This window comes from Anopheles gambiae, chromosome 3, assembly GCF_943734735.2.
Source record: "Anopheles gambiae chromosome 3, idAnoGambNW_F1_1, whole genome shotgun sequence".
NCBI lineage: Eukaryota > Metazoa > Arthropoda > Insecta > Diptera > Culicidae > Anopheles > Anopheles gambiae.
In genome coordinates this window covers 12,308,844-12,333,889 of record NC_064602.1, presented here as the reverse complement: position 1 = coordinate 12,333,889, position 25,046 = coordinate 12,308,844, and the positions used below count along the sequence as shown (strand labels likewise).

General features: G+C 43.4%; 1 protein-coding gene across 5 annotated transcripts in view; it reads right to left on the bottom strand.

Moving 5' to 3' along the window:
• LOC1275428 (protein mothers against dpp) overlaps positions 1-25,046 on the bottom strand; it is a 36,204-nt gene that overhangs the window by 9,738 nt on the left and 1,420 nt on the right. The window contains exons 1-2 of one of the 5 annotated variants that reach the window (XM_061662086.1): positions 7,707-7,781; positions 2,874-3,219 (exon numbers count right to left, since the gene is read on the bottom strand). The exons of 1 other annotated variant lie outside the window; for it this stretch is intronic. In XM_061662086.1, coding sequence (XP_061518070.1) covers positions 2,874-2,934 — 61 coding nt within the window. In that variant the 5' untranslated portion in view covers positions 2,935-3,219; positions 7,707-7,781. Of the gene's footprint in view, positions 1-2,873; positions 8,779-25,046 lie in introns of those variants that run through there. 3 more of the 5 variants (XM_061662083.1, XM_061662085.1, XM_061662084.1) reach the window with 3 other exon arrangements.

Below are 25,046 nucleotides of genomic sequence, written 5' to 3'. Positions count from 1 at the left end.
GGCGGAGGTTCGCTTTCTTCTCTGTTTCTCTAATTACATTTCATGCTGTCACGTTATGCTGTGATTAAACCAGTTATTATTACTTTAATAACGGACTGAGCCGGGCAAATGCGTGCACACATTTAGTAGCTTAATGCTCATATCCACACACACAGAGCAGAATTATAACTGACATTGTAGGATTACTGTTTTTTTCAAAGCTTAGTCAATTAATAATTAATATTTAAATAAACAAAATTGAAATAAATTAAATTTAATTTATTTATTTTTAAATAAATATAATTCGAAATAGAAAATCACCAAGAAAAACACTTTCTTAGTGTTCTTAATTCCTTCCTACTCGCCAGTTCGACGGGTGTGGGACACTCGAATGCGCCCTTAATCGCACCCGTAACCGTAAGCACGCGGCTGGTGGTGGTGGTGGTGGTGCTAAAAAGCATCGGACAGGTTACCTTCGGGGCGTGCGAAAGGGTTGTAAAATATCGATTAATAACTCGTTCGGTGGGTTGTGCGTGGCGTGGCGAAGGGTGTGGTGCTGCCAGCGCAACAAAAAAAAACAAACCCGCGTACCAACATAGTGCGAACAGGTGTGCGGAACAAAACGCGTTCTGCCACCTTAGAAAACCTTCCCCCAATGCACCCAACCCGAACACAGCCGATCGGTCAGTCGCCGGGGAGAGAGAGAGAAAGAAAGAGAGAGCAAGTGGTGGTGCGAGATGGTAGGCGAGCGAACAACCATTAATTCATGTTTATTGCACTGACGGACAGATTAAAGCACCACTTTGTTTTTTGCAACCCCTCGGACCTCCCTCTCCCCCCCCCCCCTCCCACCACCTTTCACTAATCTGCTTGATCAGCAATAAAACACCCCAGAAGCAATATGCAGCAGCGTGCGCGCGCGCCCCCTTACACACTGACGTCGATGCACTTCGGTAGAGTGTGTGTGTGTGTCCACCCGGCAGACGGAACAAGTGCGTTAGAGAGCTTTTACAAAGATGAGGAGGGCATTAAGCTAACGGTACTGGGAAGCCAGTGCATTCATTTTCTAATTTTGATTTTTTTTTTTTCATTTCACAAAAGCAATCGCGATCTTTCTCCTAACGAGATTTAATGCTTCAATGTGAACACACACGAGAGCTGAGTGCCAGATTTCCTTAAATCGATAAAACTGTATCTGATATGCCTTCAAGCTACATACGGGCAAACACACATACACACTAGTGATGGGAAAAATGAAGTTTTTTGTCGGAATCGATTCCGGCTAGCTCCGCAGTTTTCTGGAATCGATTCCGGATAGTAGGTCCGGAATCAGTTTTCAGTATCGATTCCGGAATCGGCTCCAAAATTGATTCCAGTATTGGAATCGGTTTCAGAATCGACTCCGGAATCGGAATCGGTTCCGGAATCGGAATCGGTTCCGGAATCGGAATCGGTTCCGAAGTCGAAATCGGCTCTCGAATCGGAAATGGCTCCTAAATTAGAATCGGCTTCCAAAAGTCAGTTTTGGCATCTCCATAAGAATAGGCGTTTGGGTCCAATGATGCTACGTATTGACAATCGCAAAAAATCAAAATTTACTTGTAAACGATCCATTCTCATGGAGATTCCCGCACTAATTTCGCTTCTGAAACTACTTTTTTCAATCCAAGAACTAATTCCCATTCCGGAGCTAATTCTAATTCTGGATTCAATTCTGATTCCGTTATCGGGGCAAATTCCGATTCCCAGGTCAATTCCGATTCCAGAGCCGATTCTGTTCACGGAATCGTTTCCAGATCCGACTCGGGAATCGGCTCCGGCGTCAACTCCAGAATCGGCTCCGGAATCAACTCTGGAATCGGTTCCGGAATCGGCTCCGGAATCGGCTCCGGAATCGGCTCCGGAATCGGCTCCGGAATCGGCTCCGGAATCGGCTCCGGAATCGGCTCCGGAATCGGATCCGGAATCGGATCCGGAATCGGAATCAATTCTAGCATCGGAATCGGCTCCGGAATCGACTCCGGAATCGACTCCGGAATCGACTCCGGAATCGACTCCGGAATCGACTCCGGAATCGACTCCGGAATCGACTCCGGAATCGACTCCGGAATCAACTCCGGAATCGACTCCGGAATCGACACCGAATCGGAATCGAATCGACTCCGGAATCGACTCCGGATCTGGAATCGAATCCAGCATCGGAATCGGCTCCGGAATTGATTCCCAACACGATTCCAATTCCGAGCTCCCACCACTAATACACACACAACTCTTTGTATGATCGATCGCCTCCTCGGCATATGCAAAAAAAAACCCCGACAGATAGATATCGATAGATCAACATAATTTATGCTCGGGTCTGCAACCTAACAGCGCATTAAACAATAACAGTGCATTAGAATCGAAAGCCATCGTCAAGACGACAACGGCGTAGGCGTTTGTACGTGTATATGTGTATGTACTTGTTTTGTACAGCGTTTTGTACTTTGCAAGAGTCGGTTTTGTGTGTGCGCTTTCAGTTTGCTGCCCTGTGGCAACGGCCATTGGTACAAGCTCAGTCATAAATATCAACACATCGGGACACCCGTTCCTTCCTTCGAGCGGTGTGTAGAGTTGTTGTTGGTTGGGGACGTTCCTTGGCCACATAAATATTGCTGGGAAAGGACACAAATCTGTCGTGTGTTAGTCCAGTGGGCGCTGCTGAAAGATCTCACTGCAGATAAAACCGTGTTAAAAGGGGAGCTACACATGTTTAAAAAATCGCGGAGGAAAAAGAAAGATCACTGCACAATTTTGTTCTTTTGCATTACGATGATTTTGCCTACAGGACTATATTACTTTTGAATAATAAAAAATAATATTCTTCAAATACCAGTATAAGCACGGAAACTAACCATTGCCGTAATTCGCCATTTCTGCCCCCGACGGTGTGTTATAATCCAGTGGGTGAAGCATTGAAATGGCACAGTATTGAACCAGACACTTTCTGATCGTCTCAACACGAACTTGTAGTACCTTTACCGCTTTACTTGTATTGCTGACACTTTCGGAACGTATCACGGTAACGAAATCACATAACTCAATGCCGGCGCAACGGTATCTCAGGAGAAGATTGCTAGAACTTCCATTAACTCTATCATACGAAGCGCGAAAGAACTGCACCACATAACATTCCAGCAACAAGTTTATCCACTGCTGCTATTACTACTACTATTACTACGAAGGAAGAAAAACACACGCCTGAAGAGTAAATCGAGATGGTTTAGATTGCGCGCGATCGGTTCACGATTATTATCACTTATAACACCTTCCCACAGTCAACGCGTCTTACAGGTGATTTTCTCTTTTTGGGTTTGGTTTTTTCTATTTCACTGGTATTTCGCCACCCGGTGTGGGAATGGTTCGTTCTTCAATCGCTATGACTCGGCACGATTTGCTATAATCCTTTCCCGGTCGCGGATTGGAATCCCGCATAGCTAAGAGTACGATATCACGATGATAATTGGATTTCTTCTCCTCGAATCGGGTGAAGGCAATTCAGTTTTTTTTTTTGTGTGTGGAATATCTTTACGAGCGAACAAAAAAGGAAACTCCAACATGATGATGATAGCGACGAACACGGCGATGATGATGATGATGATTATATTGAACGTTTGTCTAGCTTATGTTGTGAGATTCTAACACACACGGTACGAAAACCCGGTAGCTGCGAATGCTTCTTTACAATCTCATTTGCACTGGTCGTGATTTTGTAACAGGCAAGCAATCTATACACTCTTTACAACACCCTATGTAATTTTTTTGTACACTTCTGCTATGTAAGATCCGTTTTTTATGATCATTTTGAAGCAGAAAATCCGGATCAAAATTGATACAAACGTTTGTTTGAAGTCAAATAAAACGGCCACAGAACATGTCTAATGCCGAGACGACTGCATAGTGTCATCCGGAAAGAATCGGCCTGATGTACCGCAGGTCGTATGTTCAACTCCCATCATAACTCCAAATTTGTTAATTACGATTAACTGCTAATTGCAGAATTAGTTTTGTGGAGGAGTGTGTAAAAAAACTTTCAATGGCGTTGGACAATTAAATTCTTTCATCAAAAACCCTTCAGCAACAAGTCAGGATCAAACCATGAAATGATCATGAACAGTCCAAATGATGCTTACGCAAACGATTGTCTGTCTGAAATAACAGATCTTAAAAGAAGTCATCTCCACTACAAACTACTACTCCAACATTATGAGATTTTAGCACAAAAACATGATGCAAACTATGACAAAAACAAGGATGAAACAACAGAAACACCTTGTTTTGAAGGATAGCAGCAACACGCACCAATACTATCGGAGAAAAGTGTGAACTAACAAAACCGGCTAAACACAGATGATGACAAACATCCCAAAAAGACAGGCTTTTCGCGGGCGATCGTTGCAGATGTCCAATTTTACACTGGCGATCTGTAGCTTCCAATACCGATAGCAGAGATACCAAGGGAACCGGATAGTGGAAGCATTTTTGAACACGGCTTCAGAAAGGTCGTCCTACGCCCCGAGGTAACACGAGTCAAAATCATATAAACTTTATCGCTTCATTCAACAACGCGGGGTTCAGCGAATGCTTTTACGACAACTGGCAATCCTTCTGGTTGCAACACACATTCTATCGTAAGGTGAAACATACAAGCGAAAAGGTTAGCATAACATGTCCTTCTGTATTTTCTGATTGCAGCTTTCCCTGTAAATGAGCGTCTAGTAACCAACTGGTTCCAATTAGAGCGTGCTTGATTTGTCCCTGTGTAATTAGGATTGATAGAGATAGAGCCGAAAATCACAACAACTGGGTGAGAGCTAATCGGCTTCCCGACTAATCACAGGCCCGAAACCAGAAGGCAATCCTTATTAACAACAAACTCCTAGGCATTATTATTGCCCACACGGTTTGATGCTTTAAAATGCGAACAAATTTTATTACAACGAAGGTTATCGCAAAAGACGGGCAGTTGTGTCGCCGGGGGTTTGCGAACGGAACTGGGACCATTTTTTACGCAATAAATCAACAAGAGGTCAACCAACTTCTCCATTTAGCAACCGGGTGTATTCATCGCAGTGCTATTCGCAAATTTTGGTTTAGGGTTTGACCGGGAGAAGGTTTGACAGTGAACTATGATCTTTTCCATATGAGATACAGGGCTACCGCAAGGTCCTTTGTCACTTTTGCAATGATTTTTTGTACACATTTCCAAATATTTTGAATATTATTCATATCATTTAAAGACATTGAAACAGAATAGGAATTGAAAGAAAATTTAAAGGATTTTAGCGCAACCATTTCGCACAAGTACAACCATTACAACAAAAAAAAGGCCAAACACACAATCTGACTGATAATTTATGGCGCCGACACACCACCACCATTAGTGAGGCTCGCGAGAAAGATGTTCTAGCACACAGCAACCAAAGAAAAAAAAAAGACTACGCCACGAAATAACCACGTCTATGCAGCCCCCTATTCCGTCCCTGGGCAGTGCAAAATGATAAAGCAGAGCAAACCATTTCGCAGCTTTCCCTTCCCGTGCCAGTTGGGGGAGTGTGTTCCATTGCTCCAAATCTTGAACTTGTGTTATGAAGGGTGAGGATGATTTATAGGTCGCTCAACAACGGCAGCGAACATTCGCATCTGCACACTCCCTAAACGCTTCCAATTAGTTCCAATCGTGATTTACTTTCGGTAATGACGGTACACGGTAATAAGAAAAAACGAAACGTAGCAATTAGAAAAAAAAATGGCGTACTGGGAGAAACCCGTGCCAAAAAAAAAAATAGCTTGATGTGCCAATACATCATGTGAGTGTTTAGATTTTCCATTCCCCGCTTGTGATTGGTCTGATAAGATTTGAGAGAAAATTTGCACATTTCCAATCACAATTCCAAAGAAAACAAGGGTGTCAACAAAAAAGTGATCGATCAGCGAGGAAAAAAATGCAAAATTCGCGACAAAATGTGAAACGATCATTTTCGGTTTCCGGTCATTGACACACACACACACATACGCGCAGATATTGCAAAAAAGAAGGTTTAGAACTCTAACTCGCAACAAATAACACAAACTCCTTCCCATCCCATTGGAAACACAATCCAGGGGGAAAGGGGGGAAGGGTCGCTTTTGCTGCACTTTTTTTCGCCTATCACCCCCCCCCCCCCCACCCCGCTCTCTCTCCTATTTATCTCTAATGTCAATACGAAAGGCAATCAAAATAAACAAAATCCGTATCCGTCCTTTCCCTCCTTCGCATGATGATGATTCTCTCCTTTCCCTTGTGCATCCCTTTCCTTCTCTAGATGTGCGCTTCAAGGTAGTAGAGGAGTGTTGTGTTATGTTGGTGCCTTCTGCTCGTTTCGTTTACGATACACACAAAGTAAACAAATATTCGGTACGCGCCACCGAAGAGACGACCGACGACGACGCCACCGACTCACGCACTCACTCTCACGCGAGTGCGAACGAGCGCGACCGGGTGCGAGTGTTGTGTTGTGGTTGGGTTTTTTTTTTGTCTTCCCTTCTACAACTTTATTCCACCTTCCCCTAGCTACCACCACCTAACGCCAGAGAGCACATACAAACGCTACTACACCGCTGTTTTTTCCTTCTATGCGCGGCAAAAGGGGGCGTTAAATAGTGCGCAAACGGGGCTGTTGGTGGTGACGCCGCCGCACACCAGAATCGAATATCTGTTCTAAATCACGTTTTGTTGATGCGGTTCCGCGCGGGCCAGTGATCTTGTCCGCGGAGTGGGGGACAAAACACACCGCCCACCGGGAAGGGAAAGGGAACACGGCGCACCGGAATCAAACATTGATGATCGATACCGTGTGCGCGAACCAAACCCGCAGCAAGACGGGCGCGCGCTCGACTGGCCCAGTGGCGCCAGAGTCTCCCGCCATGCGGTCCCCTTTCCCTCCTTTCCCGCAGGCCACCTTTAAGATGCGTTGCCCCCGCACACACACACGAGCACACGGGCACGCGTATCGAAATTCAAGAAGCGAGAGAAGAAAATGAACGTTCATTCTTCAACGATCGACACCATCATCATCATCATCATCATCATCATCGTCATCTTCATCAACATGCGTATGTGTTCTTTTTTTCCTTTCCTCTTCCTCTTCCTTTCTCACCCTCTCGCGATCCGGAGGCTTATTACACAGCGAAGGTGGAGAACCGCTAATCGATTTCGCAACCGATCGGCAACCTCCACCACCGCTAAACACTCACTCTGATTTGTTTTTTTTTTTTCTCGGTAAATTCTAACTCGATTCGCGAAACTAATAAGACCCCTCTCGTTCTCTCTCCCTCTATTGATCTTCTATCCAATGCATCAACAACAAATAAAACCAACACGAAAGAAAGGAGAAATCCAATTGCAATTCCATTAGCGCATTAGAAAAGCGGTTCTAGCACAACAGCCAATCCACTTCACAATCACTGTTTTGTTGTTTTTGCTTCCTGCACCGCGTCCCTGTGCTAATTGAACTCAATTTAAATCTCCAGCTGTGCGCAATGTCTCGAGATTTTGCGCATCTTGCGCGGGCAATTAACATCATTTTTTTGCAGCAAATTTTTTACTTTTTTAAAACACAACGAAAAGCAATTTTTTGTTTAAACAGCATCAAACAAGGAACGCAAACACAAAACATAAAAACATTCACTCCCGGCAAGGAACGCACTCTTCGCGACGGCAGCAGTAGCAGAGCACCGACGACGATGCGACCTATACGCAACGCGATCGAATCGTGAACTGATTGGCGTTAAACGCCGTGCACGCTCGCTCGGCTCAGAAACCTTCGCAGGCTCTCTCTCTCCGCGCACCATTCGTTGTCGCGGGGACACATCTCGCGCTTGCCTGCCGCGCGTTTGGTGTGTGGTAAACAACAACGCCACCGAGAACGCGTGCTTTCTTTCTCGATCGCTCTCACTCAGTTGAGATTCGACCACAACCGATACTACCACAAACCACCGCGCGCGATCGATCGCGAAGTCGCGCGCAAGTCGGATCGATCACACGTGTAACAAGGGTGCGCATAAAACCTATTCCTTCTCTGCTTTTCCTTAAAAGCTTGCCGTTATGTACGGGCAGAAGGGGAAGGCGAAACAACTCCCTTCGCGTGTGCTTCCTGTCCGAGATCCTGGTGGCGACACGCGCATAACGGGAAGCCAGCGCCTCGCCACATTCGTCACAAGGAGAGCATAAAAAGGGGGGGGGGGGGGGGGGGGGGGAAACAGTGAGCAACACACAATACTTTACACGCGTAGCATCGTTGCTTTCTTGACCCTACCAGAGGCCCTCCCTTGAGGGACCAAAGATTGATCGCGTTTACGCGCTTTGATGGCAAATCGAACCTCCAGAGCGATGGGGTGGTGGTATATGCGCCTTTCCCCCCACTGTGTCCGTTCGTGCGTGCGTGTGTGCCACCAGCAAGAGATCGAGCGCATAAATGTGTGACCCACGCTAGAGAGAGAATAGGAGCCGATCGGCTTCGTTTCCCCCATCCCTACATGAGCCACCCATCCGACACAGACGACATTCGAAGCGCGTCAAAAGGTAAAGGAATTTCCGGCCACGAACAATCCCACTCGCTCGCGAGGGATGAAAATTGCAAGCAATTTGTTCGTGCGATACGTGTGTCGAAAAGCATTTCTATTTTAGAGCGAGCCAACATTTTTTTTATTGATCAACAAGTGGACAAATGTTTTATTTCTGATGCATCGAAAGCCTTTCTGTTTTTTTCCATTGTTAATTTAAGAGACGTGTTATAAGTCTAAAGAGTTTATTCAATTGGATTTGTATTTCATTTTATATTTTGCAATTCCAATACGTTGGAGCGGTGGCACAAATGATTTTTGATACTATTTATGTCTTGTTTTGGCAGTTGGGGGCTTTTCGGCTCTTTTTCATATGGAGTTTGACAGTTTGACACATGTTTGAACGTTAGCACTTTACGCCAATGTGATTATTTTTTTCGACTAAAGCATAAATAATTTGTCAAGAATGGTTAAACACAGTTTGAAATATGGAGTATGGCAGATGGTGACTTGAACACTCCATACGAAACCAAAAGCCCATCTGGATCATTTCAGCCGCAGATTTTCAGCCTAAAAATATGTAAAAAAAATCAACATTCAACATGATATCATCCGTATCAAACAGTAAAATGGAAAACAAAACGATTTTTGAAATCCAATAAGACCGAACGCAACTGTCAATTGAGTATTAAAAAAAATAAACTCAATTAGTTTAAAGGGAGCAATTGACAGATTATTACGATTATTTCATTACGTTCAGTTCAGATTATGGCAAAAGATCACATGTACAACCAAAATCAGATCTGCTCGAAAGCCTTGTATACACAGGAGTTTGTAAAGTCATATAAAGAAAATTAATTTTAGGTTAAAAGAATTTCTGCATCAACTTATTCAATGTTGTGACTACAAGCATCCGATACTTACAAGGTTCGTTAAGCCATCTCAACACCATCAACAATTAAATCGCAATTCAATAACTATCGGAAAGCGAATGTTTTCTCATTGGTTACTACTACTCGGGGGTGTACGGTTCGCGACACACATGACAATGTTGAATAGGTAAAGAGTTACTACACAGATTGGAAATGAAGATGACTGTTGTTGAGCACGCTAGAGAAAAAACCCTGTAGCCTAACAAGTCAAGTCTTTGCTGCAATTGTTCGGTTCGGTTGAGAATCGATTCGGTACGGCCGTGTAGCAGCTGACGTATATATTGAGTGAACCACCAGGCAGACCCGATGATATGAGCATTAAATACCAATAATAACATCAATATGATATCAGCATTTTTTATCAAATGCTGCAAAAAAGATGATTTGTTATTAGTTTACCAAGTTACTTCTTGAAATTAATTATCCAGAAACAATTTTGGTACATTCTGCTTCGTTTCTTTTTAACAAGCAATGATAAAAATACAGTGAAATAAAAATAATCCATCATTCTTCTTCTTCTTCTTCTTCTTCTTCTTTGGCACAACAACCGCTATCGGTAAAGGCGTGCCTGTACCCTCTAGTGAAGTGAGATTGGCTTTCAGTGACTTATTGTTACCATAGCAGGATGGTCAGTCAGTCCAACATATGGAGACCAGCTTATCCATCTTTAGATTAACAAATTCATTACCAATGCATTCAAAATTTAAAAAAAAAACCAGTAACTAAAAATAACCCATTTTTCTTATTCAAAATATTAGCTCCTTCATTTAACATAAACAAAATACATTATTTTGAAATCTACAAACTCTCTCAAAATGCATGGACCTCTACCTCTAAATACATTTATAAAGTCTATTAAATGTCAGAACAATTCTAGCAAGTATGACCATGGCTCATTTTCCATAAGCTCTCTCCAGAAACACTGGCTGATTTATAAAATATGTATCAACAAAATCAATTGCGCGCCCATGCACCAAACCATAATATTATTCAAGCCCCCCTTTTTGCAGGCTTCCCCCAGGCACGGGAAAAAAAATCATCCCGAAATAACAGATGAAGAAACCCAACCATATGTGTACACAACACACAACAGAGCAAAAGTCACTTTGGCTCGCGCTGCAGTTAATGCTGTCCACCGCCGCCCCGCACTGTGATTCCATCGCATGCTCTATATGCTGCGAATTTTGCACTCCATAAGATTGTTCCGCGTAGGAAGATCGGCTCCGCCGTTTTTTGCTGGTTTTTTTCTTGTCGCCATGGAGGCACACGGGGCAAAAGCAAGGCGCAATAATCCTCACGTTGTGAAGCAACTCAATCCCAAATCATGGCAGCGGGATCGAAAAATAGAGTCTGCAAACGCAAAACGCTCCAGCAGCGCTAATGGCCGATCGGGAATCGGTGTTAGACAAACAGCGTTCTTTCCACCTTTTGTGCAGTGTGGCGCGCGCGTGCACGATCGCGGTCCTATTTGCGACCCCCTGTTCCACGGCTTCCATCGGCGTTTGCTTCAATACACAGGCCGCACATCCCCAATCGTTCTGCGTCCCGAGGGAGGTTGGAGGCTGGAGAGTTCGAAGCACTTTATCTGTGGCTCATGATCGATCTGTGGATTCAGCTGTGATCCTGGTCTGTGTATGGTTGAGTTGGTTGAGGCGGCTCGTTGGTTGAGGCGGCTCGGCTGGGGGACTGCGAGGCTTAGGAGCGTGATCGAATTGCCGTGGCGTGGCGAAATGGAGCGCGCAATGGAATCGTTGCATCAGAGATTTATTCTAGGTTTCGTACTTCTGCAGTTTCTTTTGCACGCGAGTTGCATTTCCCCTTCGTGCCTGTTCTCGCTGCTCTCCAGGGAGCAATCCTAGCCTTTGAAGTTGAGTAGCGCGATGGTCTGCGATCAGGGGTCCTTTTTTGTTCCACGTTTAATATTATTTTCACTGTACAATTACGAGTCGAACAGGCTTGATTTAATTTGTGCGTGATGGGAATAATAGAAACGTATTCTTTGAGAGCTATCTAGACCTGAACATGTCAATCAATAGCAAATAGATTCAATATAAGAGAAAAAATGGTCAATTCAAATAAAATGGCCATTTTGTAATACGGGAACCACCAATAAAAATACAATAAATAAAAATGCAAAAAATATTGGCAAAATTCAACAAGGATATCCCGATAAGTACAAGAGATAACTGAAACAACCCAAAATTGTTAATTTACACTTTTTGGAAACTAATCGATAATTGTAATCAACATTTCATACATATTTTTGGACATATGAGAAAGCATAACCATGGGCATATGAACACATATTTCAATTATTAAACAACATATACTTTATTTAAGACTGAAATAATTTAGCATAAAAATTGAAGCAAGTTTGGCACTTGTTTTTGTAAGGCCATGCCAAAAAATGTTGACATTTTATGGTTCTGTTGACATAATCATGCATAGCCGACCAATGTTGTGCCATATGGAGTTTGATCTCGATGTAAAAACAACCGTCTAGAGTTGTAAAGCCTTCCAATGTTTGAAAATCAATCAAATCATAAAACAAGATCATATCTCCAACAACCATCTAGCGATCTTTGATCCCGTCTATATTCTACGCACTCAGCTACATAGTATCGCAGTTTGCAGACGATTCGTTCAAATGCGCCAGGCCGAACAGTCATCACACAATCTCAGCGACATGAGCGAACTGTTCCACCCGTCTACACACCTTTGCGTTACAAAACGCATAAATCACAAGCGCCCCATCCCGACGGCAGTGACAGGTCCGCGCGCGGACATCCCGCCACCATTGCGTGTGCGCGCCGCCGCCCATCGTGTATGCGCATAAAACGTGCGTTCACATACACAGCCGTTGAATGCAGGGCCGTCGTGTGCATCATGCGCGCACCAGCATCAACAACCCCGTCCCATGACGAATGTGGTCGAAGCGACAAAAAATGAACCTCAACCAGCAGGCGCTCAGAACGAACCAGAAGAAGTGAAAGCACCACTCAATGCGCAAAGAAAAGGACATCTAACGTACTGGAAGAACAACGATTCTCGGTGCTGATCGGTGGTGCACCGATGGTGCCCGGTAAGAGAAAGAGAGATTGTGTGTGTTTGTGTCACCACACATTAGTGGCGACACTGGCCAGCGACAAAAAGCAGCAACTGTCGCAAACATTATGCCAGCGGGCAGCCGAGCCAATCGCAACGGATAGGCGCACGGCGCTAAACACGGCGATGCATTTGGGCGACGATCATCGTTTGGCTAGCCCATCCATCCCGGCGAGAGAGAGAGAGGTCAATGATATTGATGCGGGCAATGCATGCAACTGCACGCTTTCGCAGTAAAAAAAACGGAGCAGCGATCGTCTTGGCGTGTTGGGTGTTGTTGATGTTTTTGAGTTTTGGGGTCTCCCCACAGTTAGGACGCAGCATTTCGTAAACATTCAACGTTTCGTTCGCGCTTGTCACAACAGCAACACACGAGGTGTATGGTTCAAGAGTGAGAGTGCCTTTTATGGGTATTGTAGAGGTTTCCGTCCAAAAAAGAATAATTAACATTATGTTGAACATGTACAATGGACGCAACACGTTTTTATTTTGAGGAACAATAAAAATTTAATTGCTTATTGGACTCACGGATCGACGTATACATGATAAGGATTCGTGTAGAAAAGTAATTATTTAAAAAAGAAGATCAATTGCGAATCAATTTTTACTTATGATGCTTGCAGGGAAATCTCAAGTAATAAAACGGTGAAAGGAAGAAGCAAGATAAAGCCTACAGTTTTACAAATAATTTACAATAAGATTGACTGTTTTATTAGATTATTATTGGAAACTAGCAAGTAGGAATATTCGACTAGGAACTACGAATATTCGTTGTTTTAAACCATACAAAACTATTAAAAATTGTATTTTTTTTAATTCCAGATACCAGCAAGCTTTCTTTAACATGAACATCACTAGAACTATATCGTGATAACAAGTAAAATAAGCCAATACGGATCGCCTATCACAATATGAAGCGCAAATGACATGTTGGTTGCAACCATTTTTTATCACGATACTTGATGTTTTCATCCATAAAACTGAAGGTTTTAAGCAAATGAGTACATTTAAAGGAAAAATAAAAGAAAATAACGAACGAAAGAATCAAAGTCTGCACTAAACTATCAATTTCTCATCATTTTGAAGACCAACTAAACGATTGTTTTTGAATTCGAGAAAAATTGTCCAGTCAATAATGCTAAGAAAAATGTATCGTTTTCCAGAATTTTGGGTTTTCAGGTTGTCTCCGAAATACGCTATTGATGCGGACCAACAAAAAAAAATGCGTAATTCGAATTTTATGGTTTTCAACCAAACATTTTCGTGTAGTTTTGCCTCAAGTGATTTGATTTAGTCATTGTGGTCCTTTTCGTTTTAAGTTGGTAAGCTGAAATTTCAGCCTGTCAGCTGTTTGCATTGTATAGCAGTTTTCGAGCAGCTATCTAAGTGGGTGTAATATACAGGTGAACTTATCCCAAGGTGAATGAATTTGAAGGCTGATTTTTATCGCTTCTTCTTCTGAATAAAGATTTTAAGAGTGTTTTGAGTGTTCGCCAAGCCTCCAGAAAGCTTGTTTGAACAAAAGTTTTCACCCGTCCTGTCAAAAAGGGATGTTCAAATTTGGTTATAAAAAAATGCTATGAAACCACCTGAACTACATGCACTTCGATTCTGGATTCTATCACCGGATCTCTTGAATGCACCTTGGGATAAATGTTAACACCACCTTGTTTTGCCATTTTTCGAGCAGGTAACTCGAATCTAATTCTAGCTTTGAGGCTAGAATAATCTAGCCTGAAAATTGCAGGTTAGTTTTGTGTGTGGTTTTGTATGGAGTGTTTACACGACTAGAATCGTGAAGGACCCCATTATTGAAAAATAATTATCTGATAACATCCTGACCGATGATTACAATGTTAAGATTTCTAAAATTAGACCAGAAAAGAATGTATTCTACATTTGATAATGTATGTAATCAGTCTATCAGTTAAAACGAAATAGGTCCTCTGGTAAAAAAGCTCTTGTACTATCGTAATTGTACATAGCGGGTAGTAAGGTACAGTCTTCCCCGAGTTACGCGAATAATGCGGCATTCCGGAGACATACGCGTAACTCGGATTTTCGCGTAAGTCGAATATCACGTTTTGCAGCCAAAGTATACTTGATTAATATATTTTTTAATTTAATTTCGTTCATTGGTGTAATTTATTATTTATTTTATGCAATTTTTGTAGAAAATTCGGTTATTTCTGTCTTATTAGTGATTTTAAACGTTTGAAAAAAAATGCAAAATATTTTTCATTTGACGTTTCATAGAGAAAATTGTACTGATTTGACATATGAACTGTCAAAAATCAAAATTCGCGTAACTCGAGTGTCGCGTAACTCGGGGAAAGACTGTACATCATTAATGATCATAGTCATTAAAATTGAATTTAAAAAAATCGTCTTTAACTATCAACAAAACACACGATATCCCCTTGATATGTCAGTATTTACCCTGTAATTCCATAACCTTTTAGATGGACTTAAGAAAAATCTATATAAACAGAGGAAAACATCATTATCTGTTGCTGCCTATCCAAAAGCCACTTCGCAACTCTTATACCTTTCATATAAACACCTTGATTGTTTGTTATCTTCTATCTGCCAAACGCAACAACGGTTCAAAGTTGATGATTTGAAGGGAATGTGTTCTACAATCTTTTTGTATCACACAAACCAAAATTTTGACCCAAATAACAGTTCATAAACTAACAACAACTTGCCCGATGTTGAAAAGATTCATTCCCACTATATTTTGAAACGAATCATAGAAAGGATGTTTCTTATTTTACAAAACAAAAGTCGATTAAAAGCTTACATACTGCTTTATTTGTACAGAACAGTTCAATTGAAGTGATCTCAACCTATTTATGTCCTTCCATTCGCTTCCAGTTCCAGCGCGTCCCTATGCATTCCTTCACGTTCCTGCGTATACACACACACACTCCGCACACGCGTAACTCGAGCAGTTGTGATTGTGCGTATCTTGTCCCTTTTTTGTACGATATCCACCGAAAACCGGCCGCTTCCTAATCCGGAACAAATTGACTCCCGATAAACGCTCGATCACTTATCTGGCGCCGGTCGGGAAAACCGGGCTCATTTCATCACGCACACACCAGGCGCGCACACGCACAACAGAGCTCATTGCTGGGAGCATCGATGAAGAGAAAAACGGTGGAAACGTCGACCGGATCGACTCGACTTACTCGCTGGGCTCTCGGCACGCTTTGACCGCTTTAAAACGCACTGGGATCGTTCGTCATCTCAAGAGAGCGAGTGATAGGGGGGGAGTGTTGATGAGGGCCCAGACATACAAGATGTTGTCCCACCCCTCACCTCAAAGGGTGCATTGAAATGTTGTGCGAAGGTGGAGTGTGTGCATTCGGTGCATGTTTCTGTTTTTGGACCGAGGCGCCGCTCGCTGGCTGGTTCGCGAAAAACAGGTCAGGGGAAAATGCATGCCACCGCCGCCCGTCGTTATCAGGTGTAGAACAGCGCACTTGTTTAGCGATGCAGGTCTGGTGCGCCCAGTGGCCCTTTTCGAACATAACTTATCTTTGCAACACGCCCTCAGAGCGGGCAAACACACATGCGAGTCGTGTAGCGTTGGTTGGCACATTAATAATATTTTGCAAAAGAAAAATGGCAAAATGAGCATAAAATCAACGCTTAAAGTGACACCCCTTCGTTCGCTTTTTTTTCCTGCTGCAACGAAAGAGCCCCCACACAGCCTCAATAGTAAAAGCAAACAAGCAATGCTAAATATGGGACGATAAAAACAGCTTTTTACTGTGTTTGTGTACTTTTCCCCCATCCTAAACAGCAACAAACACCATAAAAATACATAATCTAATCTTCACTGCGTTACTCTAACCCACTTGCAAAGAGGATGGGAAGGTGGAAGGGGGTTAGATCGTTCGTTCGTGTTATCATTAAAAAATCATCGCATCTTAAGCACCGACACTAAACGATGCGCCTGTATCGTGTCACGTAAGTGCACGACAAATGGGAACATTAGGGCCAAACGGGGGCCTCCATCAGCCAGCCAAACCACGCGCTCGCTCCGCGCTTTTGCATCATGTGTGTGTGTGTATCGCGGTCGCGTGGCATGCACATCCCGTGGAACCAGCGGACGCCTCTTCAGCGAGCGCACCAGACACAAGAGGCTGAGGTGTCTGTGGGGCATAATAATCGACCATAAATGATACGATCAAGCTGATGACAGTCGCATGCCTGGGGATCGGGGGGCGAAGAAAACAGACTCATCATCATATGCTTGTGACTATGCTCTGTCCTGTTCCGTTTGCAAGATACTGCCAGCGATCGGTTGCCTGCTAACACACACACACAGGCAGTGAAGTGCAGCAACATAAGTGTACGCGCGCACCTTCATAACGGGGCAACACAACCAACGACGCGCTGCTCCTAAACAGGGCCATTTACACAGTTACTTTGGATCCGACAAACAGGTGTAGAAAGTGGCGAAGACACTCGTGCGGAAGGGCATATCGCTGCCACTGAAGAGGAAGAACGGGAACGCCGAGAATTGCCGTCAGGCCGGCGACTATGTCTTGTTTTTCTTTTTCCACCGATCGAACACCGATCATTTTCCTCTAGAGTGTTGGGACTTGGGACTTAGTGATGGGAAAAATGAAGTTTTTGTCGGAATCGATTCCGGCGAGCTCCACAGTTTTCTGGAATCGAATCCGGATAGTAGGTCCGGAATCAGTTTCCGGAATCAGCTCCAGAATCGAAATCGACCATTCAGGAATCCGGAGTTGGTCCAGGAATCGACTCCAGAATCGGAATCGGCTCCAAAATTGATTCTGTAATCGGCTCCGGAATCAGAATCGGTTCCGAAATCGGCTTCGGAATCTGTTTCGGAATCTGCTCCGAAATCGGAATCGGTTCCGGAATCGGCTCAGGAATCCACTCTGAAATCGGAATTAGTTCCGGAATCGGCTCCAGAATCGAATCCGGAATCGGCTCCAGAATCGGCTCCGAAAACGCTCCGGAATCGGCTCCGGAATCGGCACCGGAATCGGCTCCGGAATCGGGATCGACTCCGAAATTGGTTCCGAAATCAACTCGGAATCGGCTCCAGAATTGATTCCGGAATCAGCTCCGGAATCGGAATCGGTTCCGAAATCGGCCTCGGAATCGGATCCAAAATCGGATCTGGAATCGGCTCCGGAATCGGCTCCAGAATCGTCTCCGGAATCGGCTCCAGAATCAGCTCCAAAATCGCTCCGGAATCAGCTCCGAAACCGGCTCCGGAATCGAAATCGACTCCGAAATTGGTTCCGGAATCAACTCTGAATCGGCTCCAGAATTGATTCCGGAATCAGCTCCGGAATCAGAATCGGTTCCGAAATCGGCTTCGGAATCTGTTTCGGAATCTGCTCCGAAATCGGAATCGGTTCCGGAATCGGCTCAGGAATCCACTCTGAAATCGGAATTAGTTCCGGAATCGGCTCCAGAATCGAATCCGGAATCGGCTCCAGAATCGGCTCCGAAAACGCTCCGGAATCGGCTCCGGAATCGGCACCGGAATCGGCTCCGGAATCGGGATCGACTCCGAAATTGGTTCCGAAATCAACTCGGAATCGGCTCCAGAATTGATTCCGGAATCAGCTCCGGAATCGGAATCGGTTCCGGAATCGGCCTCGGAATCGGATCCAAAATCGGATCTGGAATCGGCTCCGGAATCGGCTCCAGAATCGTCTCCGGAATCGGCTCCGGAGCCAACTCCGGAATCGGAATCGATTCCAGCATCGGAATCGGCTTCGGAATTGATTCTTAACACGGAATCGGAATCGGGTAGGTCCGATTCCGAGCTCCCACCACTACTTGGGACCAATCTTGTGAAGGGAGTGAGTGTTTGGGTGATAAAAAAAAGTACACAACTAAATGCTTTCCACGTGCCACACGCCCGGAGGACCCTTTCTTTACTCGACACTTTCTAAACCCTTTCTTGGGTGTCCAAACGAATAAAAAAGAAGCTGCCAGAAATGAGCATTCGAGACATGAAAGTAACATAAACATAACAGAAAGAACCCTTTTTTATCCCATGTACATGTACATGTGCCAAACGAAAAGGCCCACATGATCGGGGTTTAGTGAGATGGAAACCATTTCCTTATTAAATTATGCACCACAATCCGAGTGAAAATCTCAACCACCGTTGAAGAAGCTCAAATTGTAACAGCAGTAAACACACAACGATAAGATCACTTCGTAATGAGGAGCGATTTGGGAGTGAACTTTCGGGCTTTCGGGGGATGTGTTGGCGTCCTCACACCAATATAAAATGCGCCCCGCACGGACTTCTAAATCGATCTTGGCGATAAAGCAATTTGCTGCAATAGCTTCCGGCGGCAGTAACAGCTTTTCGCACTGGAGAAGGAAGGATGTTACATTTTCCTTCGAGCGGGAGCCGGGATTGCAACTCGAGTGGGTAAGTTTACGACCGATTGCTTCCTTTCCTGCGTTATGAGGGAGTTATGACGGTTAGCAATGGGGTAGAGGTGATAGGAGGTCCGAGATTCCAAAGCGATAAAAAAGGGAACCCTCTCCGGCCATAACCTAGCGCAACGTAGGACGTTGGAAATGAATGATCGAGACCAGAGGGGGCAGCGCACAACGCGAGTTGCAACGCGTGACAAGCCACACAGCAGCTCCAACTCTCTCTGTGTGAGTGTGTGCTGTGTTTAATATATTTATAAAGCACTTAAAAGGAAACGGCTCCATCATAATCTTACGGTCCTGTGACGAGCGAACGCCACAAGAAGTGCGAGAGACGGAAAAGCAACAAAAAGCAAAGAAAAGAACGTTCGCAGACTGTATAGCACACACACGGACTGCATAAGGCACCGCCGCCGGGTCGCTTGGGGGTTGGTTGGTGAACAGCAATATCAACAGACAAACCGCACCGTGTCCGAACGAATCCCCACAAAACGCTCCCTCCTCTCCCTCTCTCCCGGTATACGTTCCACTTCTTGGGCGAACTTTGGCAGATGAATCGAAAGTAACGGTAGCGCGGCAACAGACAGCGACGTATCCAAGAAAGGGCGCAAACGTTGCGGGGCTCGATGATGCTGGGACACAAGCGATGTGCTGCAGCTGTGCAGCAATACGCTGTGCGCACTTCGAGCAGTTTTTGGATGCATAAATCCGACTACATAAAATGCGCCCGCGTTTGGTGCGAGGAATGGCGAAGGGGTTGTTTTACGACCGATTAGACTGTCAAGCACAGTTTGTTTGGAAAACATATGATTTTATTTCTCTATGCAAGCGCAAGGGTAGATGGGGGCTGTGGGGCGTATATTTGCACACTTACTATGTCATACCGTCGTGTGTGAGAAATGATGGAACGTGCGCTAAATGGCAATTAAATGTACTAAAAATAAACTTTAAATTCAATCATTGAGTGATAGCGCTGAAAGCGAGCTTTTTAATGATTCAAACACCTACAAATGCAATATTTAAAAGTGATTCTGCTACATAATTAGGTTATTGTTAAATCATTTGAAAAGGCTATTTTTAACTGGATTATTGCTAAGCTGATTCTATCATCCAATGGGATTAAAACAAACCAACTAGCTATCCGAGTTGTTGCGATGAGAATGTATCATCATATTGGACTTTAGCGTAGTGAGAAACCAAGCGGTCTCATAGGGATATTGGTAAGTGCTCGGTCCCGTTAAAAGTACACGTGCTCTCGTACGTAGGTTCAAATCCATATTGGACCAAGGGCATATGTAGCAATTAACTACTATCGTGCTTCGTTAAACAGTGATTATTGATTGAAATCAAGAATCCAAATAATGAAACATCATAAATCTTTGAATGAATATACAAATTTATACAAGTCTTACAAGATTCATAACTCTTTAAGGATCTTATAAGCCTTTAGAGACTCACGCTTCTTTATAAATTCACAAAACTTTGGAGATTCGTGAATCTGAAAATTTGAGATTAAAATGCATTGATTCACATTGAATTTGCATTATTCGGGGTTATTAATCAGAATCAGAGATATTCATCACTACAAGTTAGACAGTACTGTTACTTATATATCAGACAGCGCATCAGACAGCTTAAGATCTTTAACGTAATCACAACTTTTACCTGTGAAACTGGTTGTAAAACAATCAATGTAAATGCTACCACAATGAGAAAGACTTGATTTGTTTTAGAATCGTTTAGGAAATTATCGTTAGCAGCCAAAAGCCTTACAAAGGCTACAAATGTCAAGATTATGCAACATCAACCCTCTGGACATTTGCAGATCTTAAATGCAAAGCCCTTGCGATATTAAGTCGCACCGACTTCCCGTACAATTTTTCACACAACCCCTTCCCTTGGATGGATATCTATCAAACCAGTGATTGGTTGTCGGAACGGAATCATGTCTCTCCCGCGATTCAGATCCAGCCAACACACCGATCGTACGCGTGCCAAAACCGGGCCTCTGCTGCTATACTGCGCTACTTACATCGCATGCCGCCCGGACACCGTTATATGTCATTCTAATTTGTTCTACCTTCTCTCTACTTCTGACACGCAGACAAGCCCCCGCAGCTCGCTCATCGGCATCATCATCATCGGGCGGGCTGAGATTGCAACAACGCGACGCTCGATATGCAACAAGGCCGTCCCGTGTCGCGTGTCTTGGTCCGAGCGCAGGAGCTGAGGTGAGGGTGGGTGTAGAGTGCACTTTAAAGTGCGGCAAAACCGCGGCAACCCGCTGAGTGATTGCGATGGCGGGGTGGGGCGTACGACCGGGGTGGTGCGGCTGGAGAGGACACACACACGGCTAGGCTACACGGTTCGGTATGATAATTGGATGACGATTGACGTTTGCCACCGAGGGAGCTCGGGCCAATGCGTTCGAGGTCGGTTCTGGAAGCATTGAGGAACACGCGGAACATACCAGAACTATCTGCCAGAAGTAATATGAAAAGCTCAGTAATTTTGCAAAATTCAAAATAATATGAATTCGAAGACAAATCCCAATAGGAAAAGTAATTGATGAAAATTATATTCTTACTTCATCAATTTGCAAAAATCACGCCAAGCTTTGTTCGTTCGCTTAAGGGGACATTCATGGCAGAAGGTAGCATATGAAACTCAATCAGCAGCAAGGGATCATTGTAACGTCATAACCGGTTCAGAGTAGTGGAGATAGTACCTTTATCATTGCGGCTGCGTTCAATTTTAAGGGAACGAAATGAATGAATGGAAATTATTTAATTGATCTGTCTTCTCCTCTTACCTTCAGAATCGTAGTTGCCGGATTGTGAACTAATTTACCGATAAAAATGCCGTAATATGACAATCATGAGGAAAGGAAAATGGAAACCACAAAATACAATATATAATATTACATTTTCCAAGAAATGGTACACACCCACAGGGACATGATTTTATAATTCAACCCACAACAGGAGCATAACCGTTCCTTTTATGTTTGAAACTTTTTTTTCCAATTCGACCCTGCTTTTAAATGTAATACGTTGTTTCCGCAGAATTACATTCTACACATGCCAGAGGGATGTGTGGGCAGGGAGGTTACCACCTCCACTAGCGCACACTACAATTCCATTGACGTAATTGACTGTTCATAGCCCGCACTTGGGTTCGCATTTCCGCCACCTCCTGCTCCTGGGAGGATTGTTCGTTACTTGCAGCGGGGAAAATCGTTTACAAGTTTTAGCTTTTTGTGCGTTACCCTTCTGGTTCCATCGTTCTCTGACACTCTCACCCCATCTAATTCGCTTAGTGATCCAATATGGTGAGCCCGATCTATCCCTTGCAGTGTAATAGTGTGTTACCCTGCTCCTTAATAGCACCGTGGTGAAACGTTATCCTTAACGAATTTCCTCAATGAAACCCCTGCGCTACTTGCTATAGGACGTCGGGAGGGAACACTTGTGCCCTCAGTCGTGTGCATTAGTGTGCAACCATGCCCCACAATTAAAAGCGTTTTTATTGATGGTTGCATTGCAACACTGGTGCAAATTTGCGGTGTGCGTACACAATCGTTGATTAGTGGATGGAGGAAAATGATTGCCTTCATTCTGTAGCATTAATACACTTTGTGCATGCAACGAAATAATGAATTCTTCGCTGCAGTGTTGGTGCACACAAATATAAATTGCTACAAATGATTGGAGCATAATACAATACAAAATGTGGCAGGAACAAAATAGAAACTGTCCCTTGGAACCTCTTATTCTAACATCGACGTTACGACAATACATATTGGAAACATATCTTTGAGCATCGGGGCGGTCCCGTGGTACAGTCGTCAACTCGAACGACTCAATAACATGCCCATCATGGGTTCATGGGTTCAAGCCTAGAAATGACCGTCCCACCGTAGCAAGGACTTGACTATCCGGCAACGTGGTAATATATTAAGCCTCGAAAACCTGTTGTATAGGCCGACATGTCCGCGTAGGACGACGATACGCCAAATAGAAGAAGTTCTTTGAACAACGTATTATAACCAAGCAAATTACGACAGTAACTAAGAAGAATACCACAAAAATCTTGGTTCAAACTTCATAATTTTTGTCTTTTGATGATGTTTCAATAAGTTGAACATGATTTTGATCCTCAAAGATATTAGGAAACATGCTGGAAAGTACTATTTCCCTCAAAATATCTAGCTCATCAGTAATCAGAGCGATCAATAAAATAAAGCTTCTCGCCTGCTAGATTTCAATCTATTCTCTATTCGGTTTCAGTTCAATCTATCCATTTTCTACGCAATCTTAATTTGTAGAAATCATTGTCTTCCTTATCTTTATTGGAAATTTGCCGATTTTAATGTTATTTACTGTAACCGCATTAAGGGATGGATTCTGTATTAGATTAGTATAGGATACGGTAATGTCGATTTAGTCTTTAAGACCGACTTGTTAATCCTGTAAGGCGGAGAATTGATTAAAAAACAAAAAAAAACATTATCTTTTATATAGATTTGAATTCCAGAAGCAATGAAGCTCGAGGCAGCATTTTCAAACCCTTGGATAGCATTTTACACCGTATTGAGTTGCCATTAACCCTGTCAGGTCTTACATGGGCACATTGGATGCATCTCCCAGTTTCTGCTCGACCACAACTTGATCCTATTTTGATACGATTCAAGCCATCATTTCATTATGCAGTTCATTGTAAAAGCATTAAAGCTTAACTAATATTGGGGCCTTTCACGATACTAGCCAGTTTGTTTTTATGGAGTTTGACAGTTGGCGGCTGACATCATGTAAACAATCCATACAAAACCACACACAAAACTATCCTGCGATTTTCAACCTAAATTATTTCAGCCTCAAAGCTAGAATTAGATTCGAGTACCTGCTCGAAAAAAATATCAAAACAAGGTTGTGTTTTCATTCATCCCAAGGAGATCTAGAATTTAATAACTAACAAATAATATCATCTAAAGAGTATCTTGGAAAAAAAAATCCAAAATTTATTCTAGATTTTTTGAAACCTAGAATCAAAGTGTATGTAGATCAGGTGGTTTTATGGCCTATTTTTATAACCAAATTTGAACGTCACTTTTTGATGAAAAAAAAGTTTTTGGTGAAAACTTTAGCCTACTTAGACAGGCTTTCTGGTAACTTGAAGAATACACAAAACACTCTTAAAATATTATTTCAGAAGCAGAAGCCATAAAAATCAACGTTCTAAATAAATACACCTTGGGATAAGCCTACCTGTATATTATACCCACTTTGATAGCTGCTCGAAAACTGCTGTACAGCTGATAGGCTGAAATTTCAGCCTACGATCTTAAAAAAGTAAGGGGCCCAATTAGTAGAATATGTAAACCAGCAATAAAAATGCGTGCAAAAATCCCCCAGAATATCCGTATTTGCGCATCATGTCAGAACAAAAAAATCTTGCCATCTCACATCAACAAGAATTTGTCGCCTTTTTGTTGCGCCTCAATTACACAGCCGCAGTTTAGTATCTTTCGCAAAACTGAAACACATAATTAGTGGCTAATTTGTACTGCCTGATAAATGCTTACATTAATCGCCCCGAACGCACGGGCATTTCCCTTTCCCATCCACACACACACACACACACAGAGACAAACACACTCCAATGCAGGTGTGGTCAAATTTCTCGGAACGGATCCAAATTCCGCGTTCGGCTCAAAATATTTAGCCCGGATTTTTGCCAGCCAAACCGACGACAGGGGAGCATTTTCATAAGCCACAGCAAAGCAATAGCAATAGCAGCAACAAAAACGCAAAACAAAAAAAAACATTTACCCCACCACCCAAACAGGCAGCGCAACCGTCGCACAGATTCACGTGCGATAAAATTAGCCCCAAAGAAGCTTCCTTCATTTCCCATAAAAAAATTCAAAACCGACACACACACACACACGCGCGCGCGCACGCGAAATAAACGCACATAACTCTCATCATACGG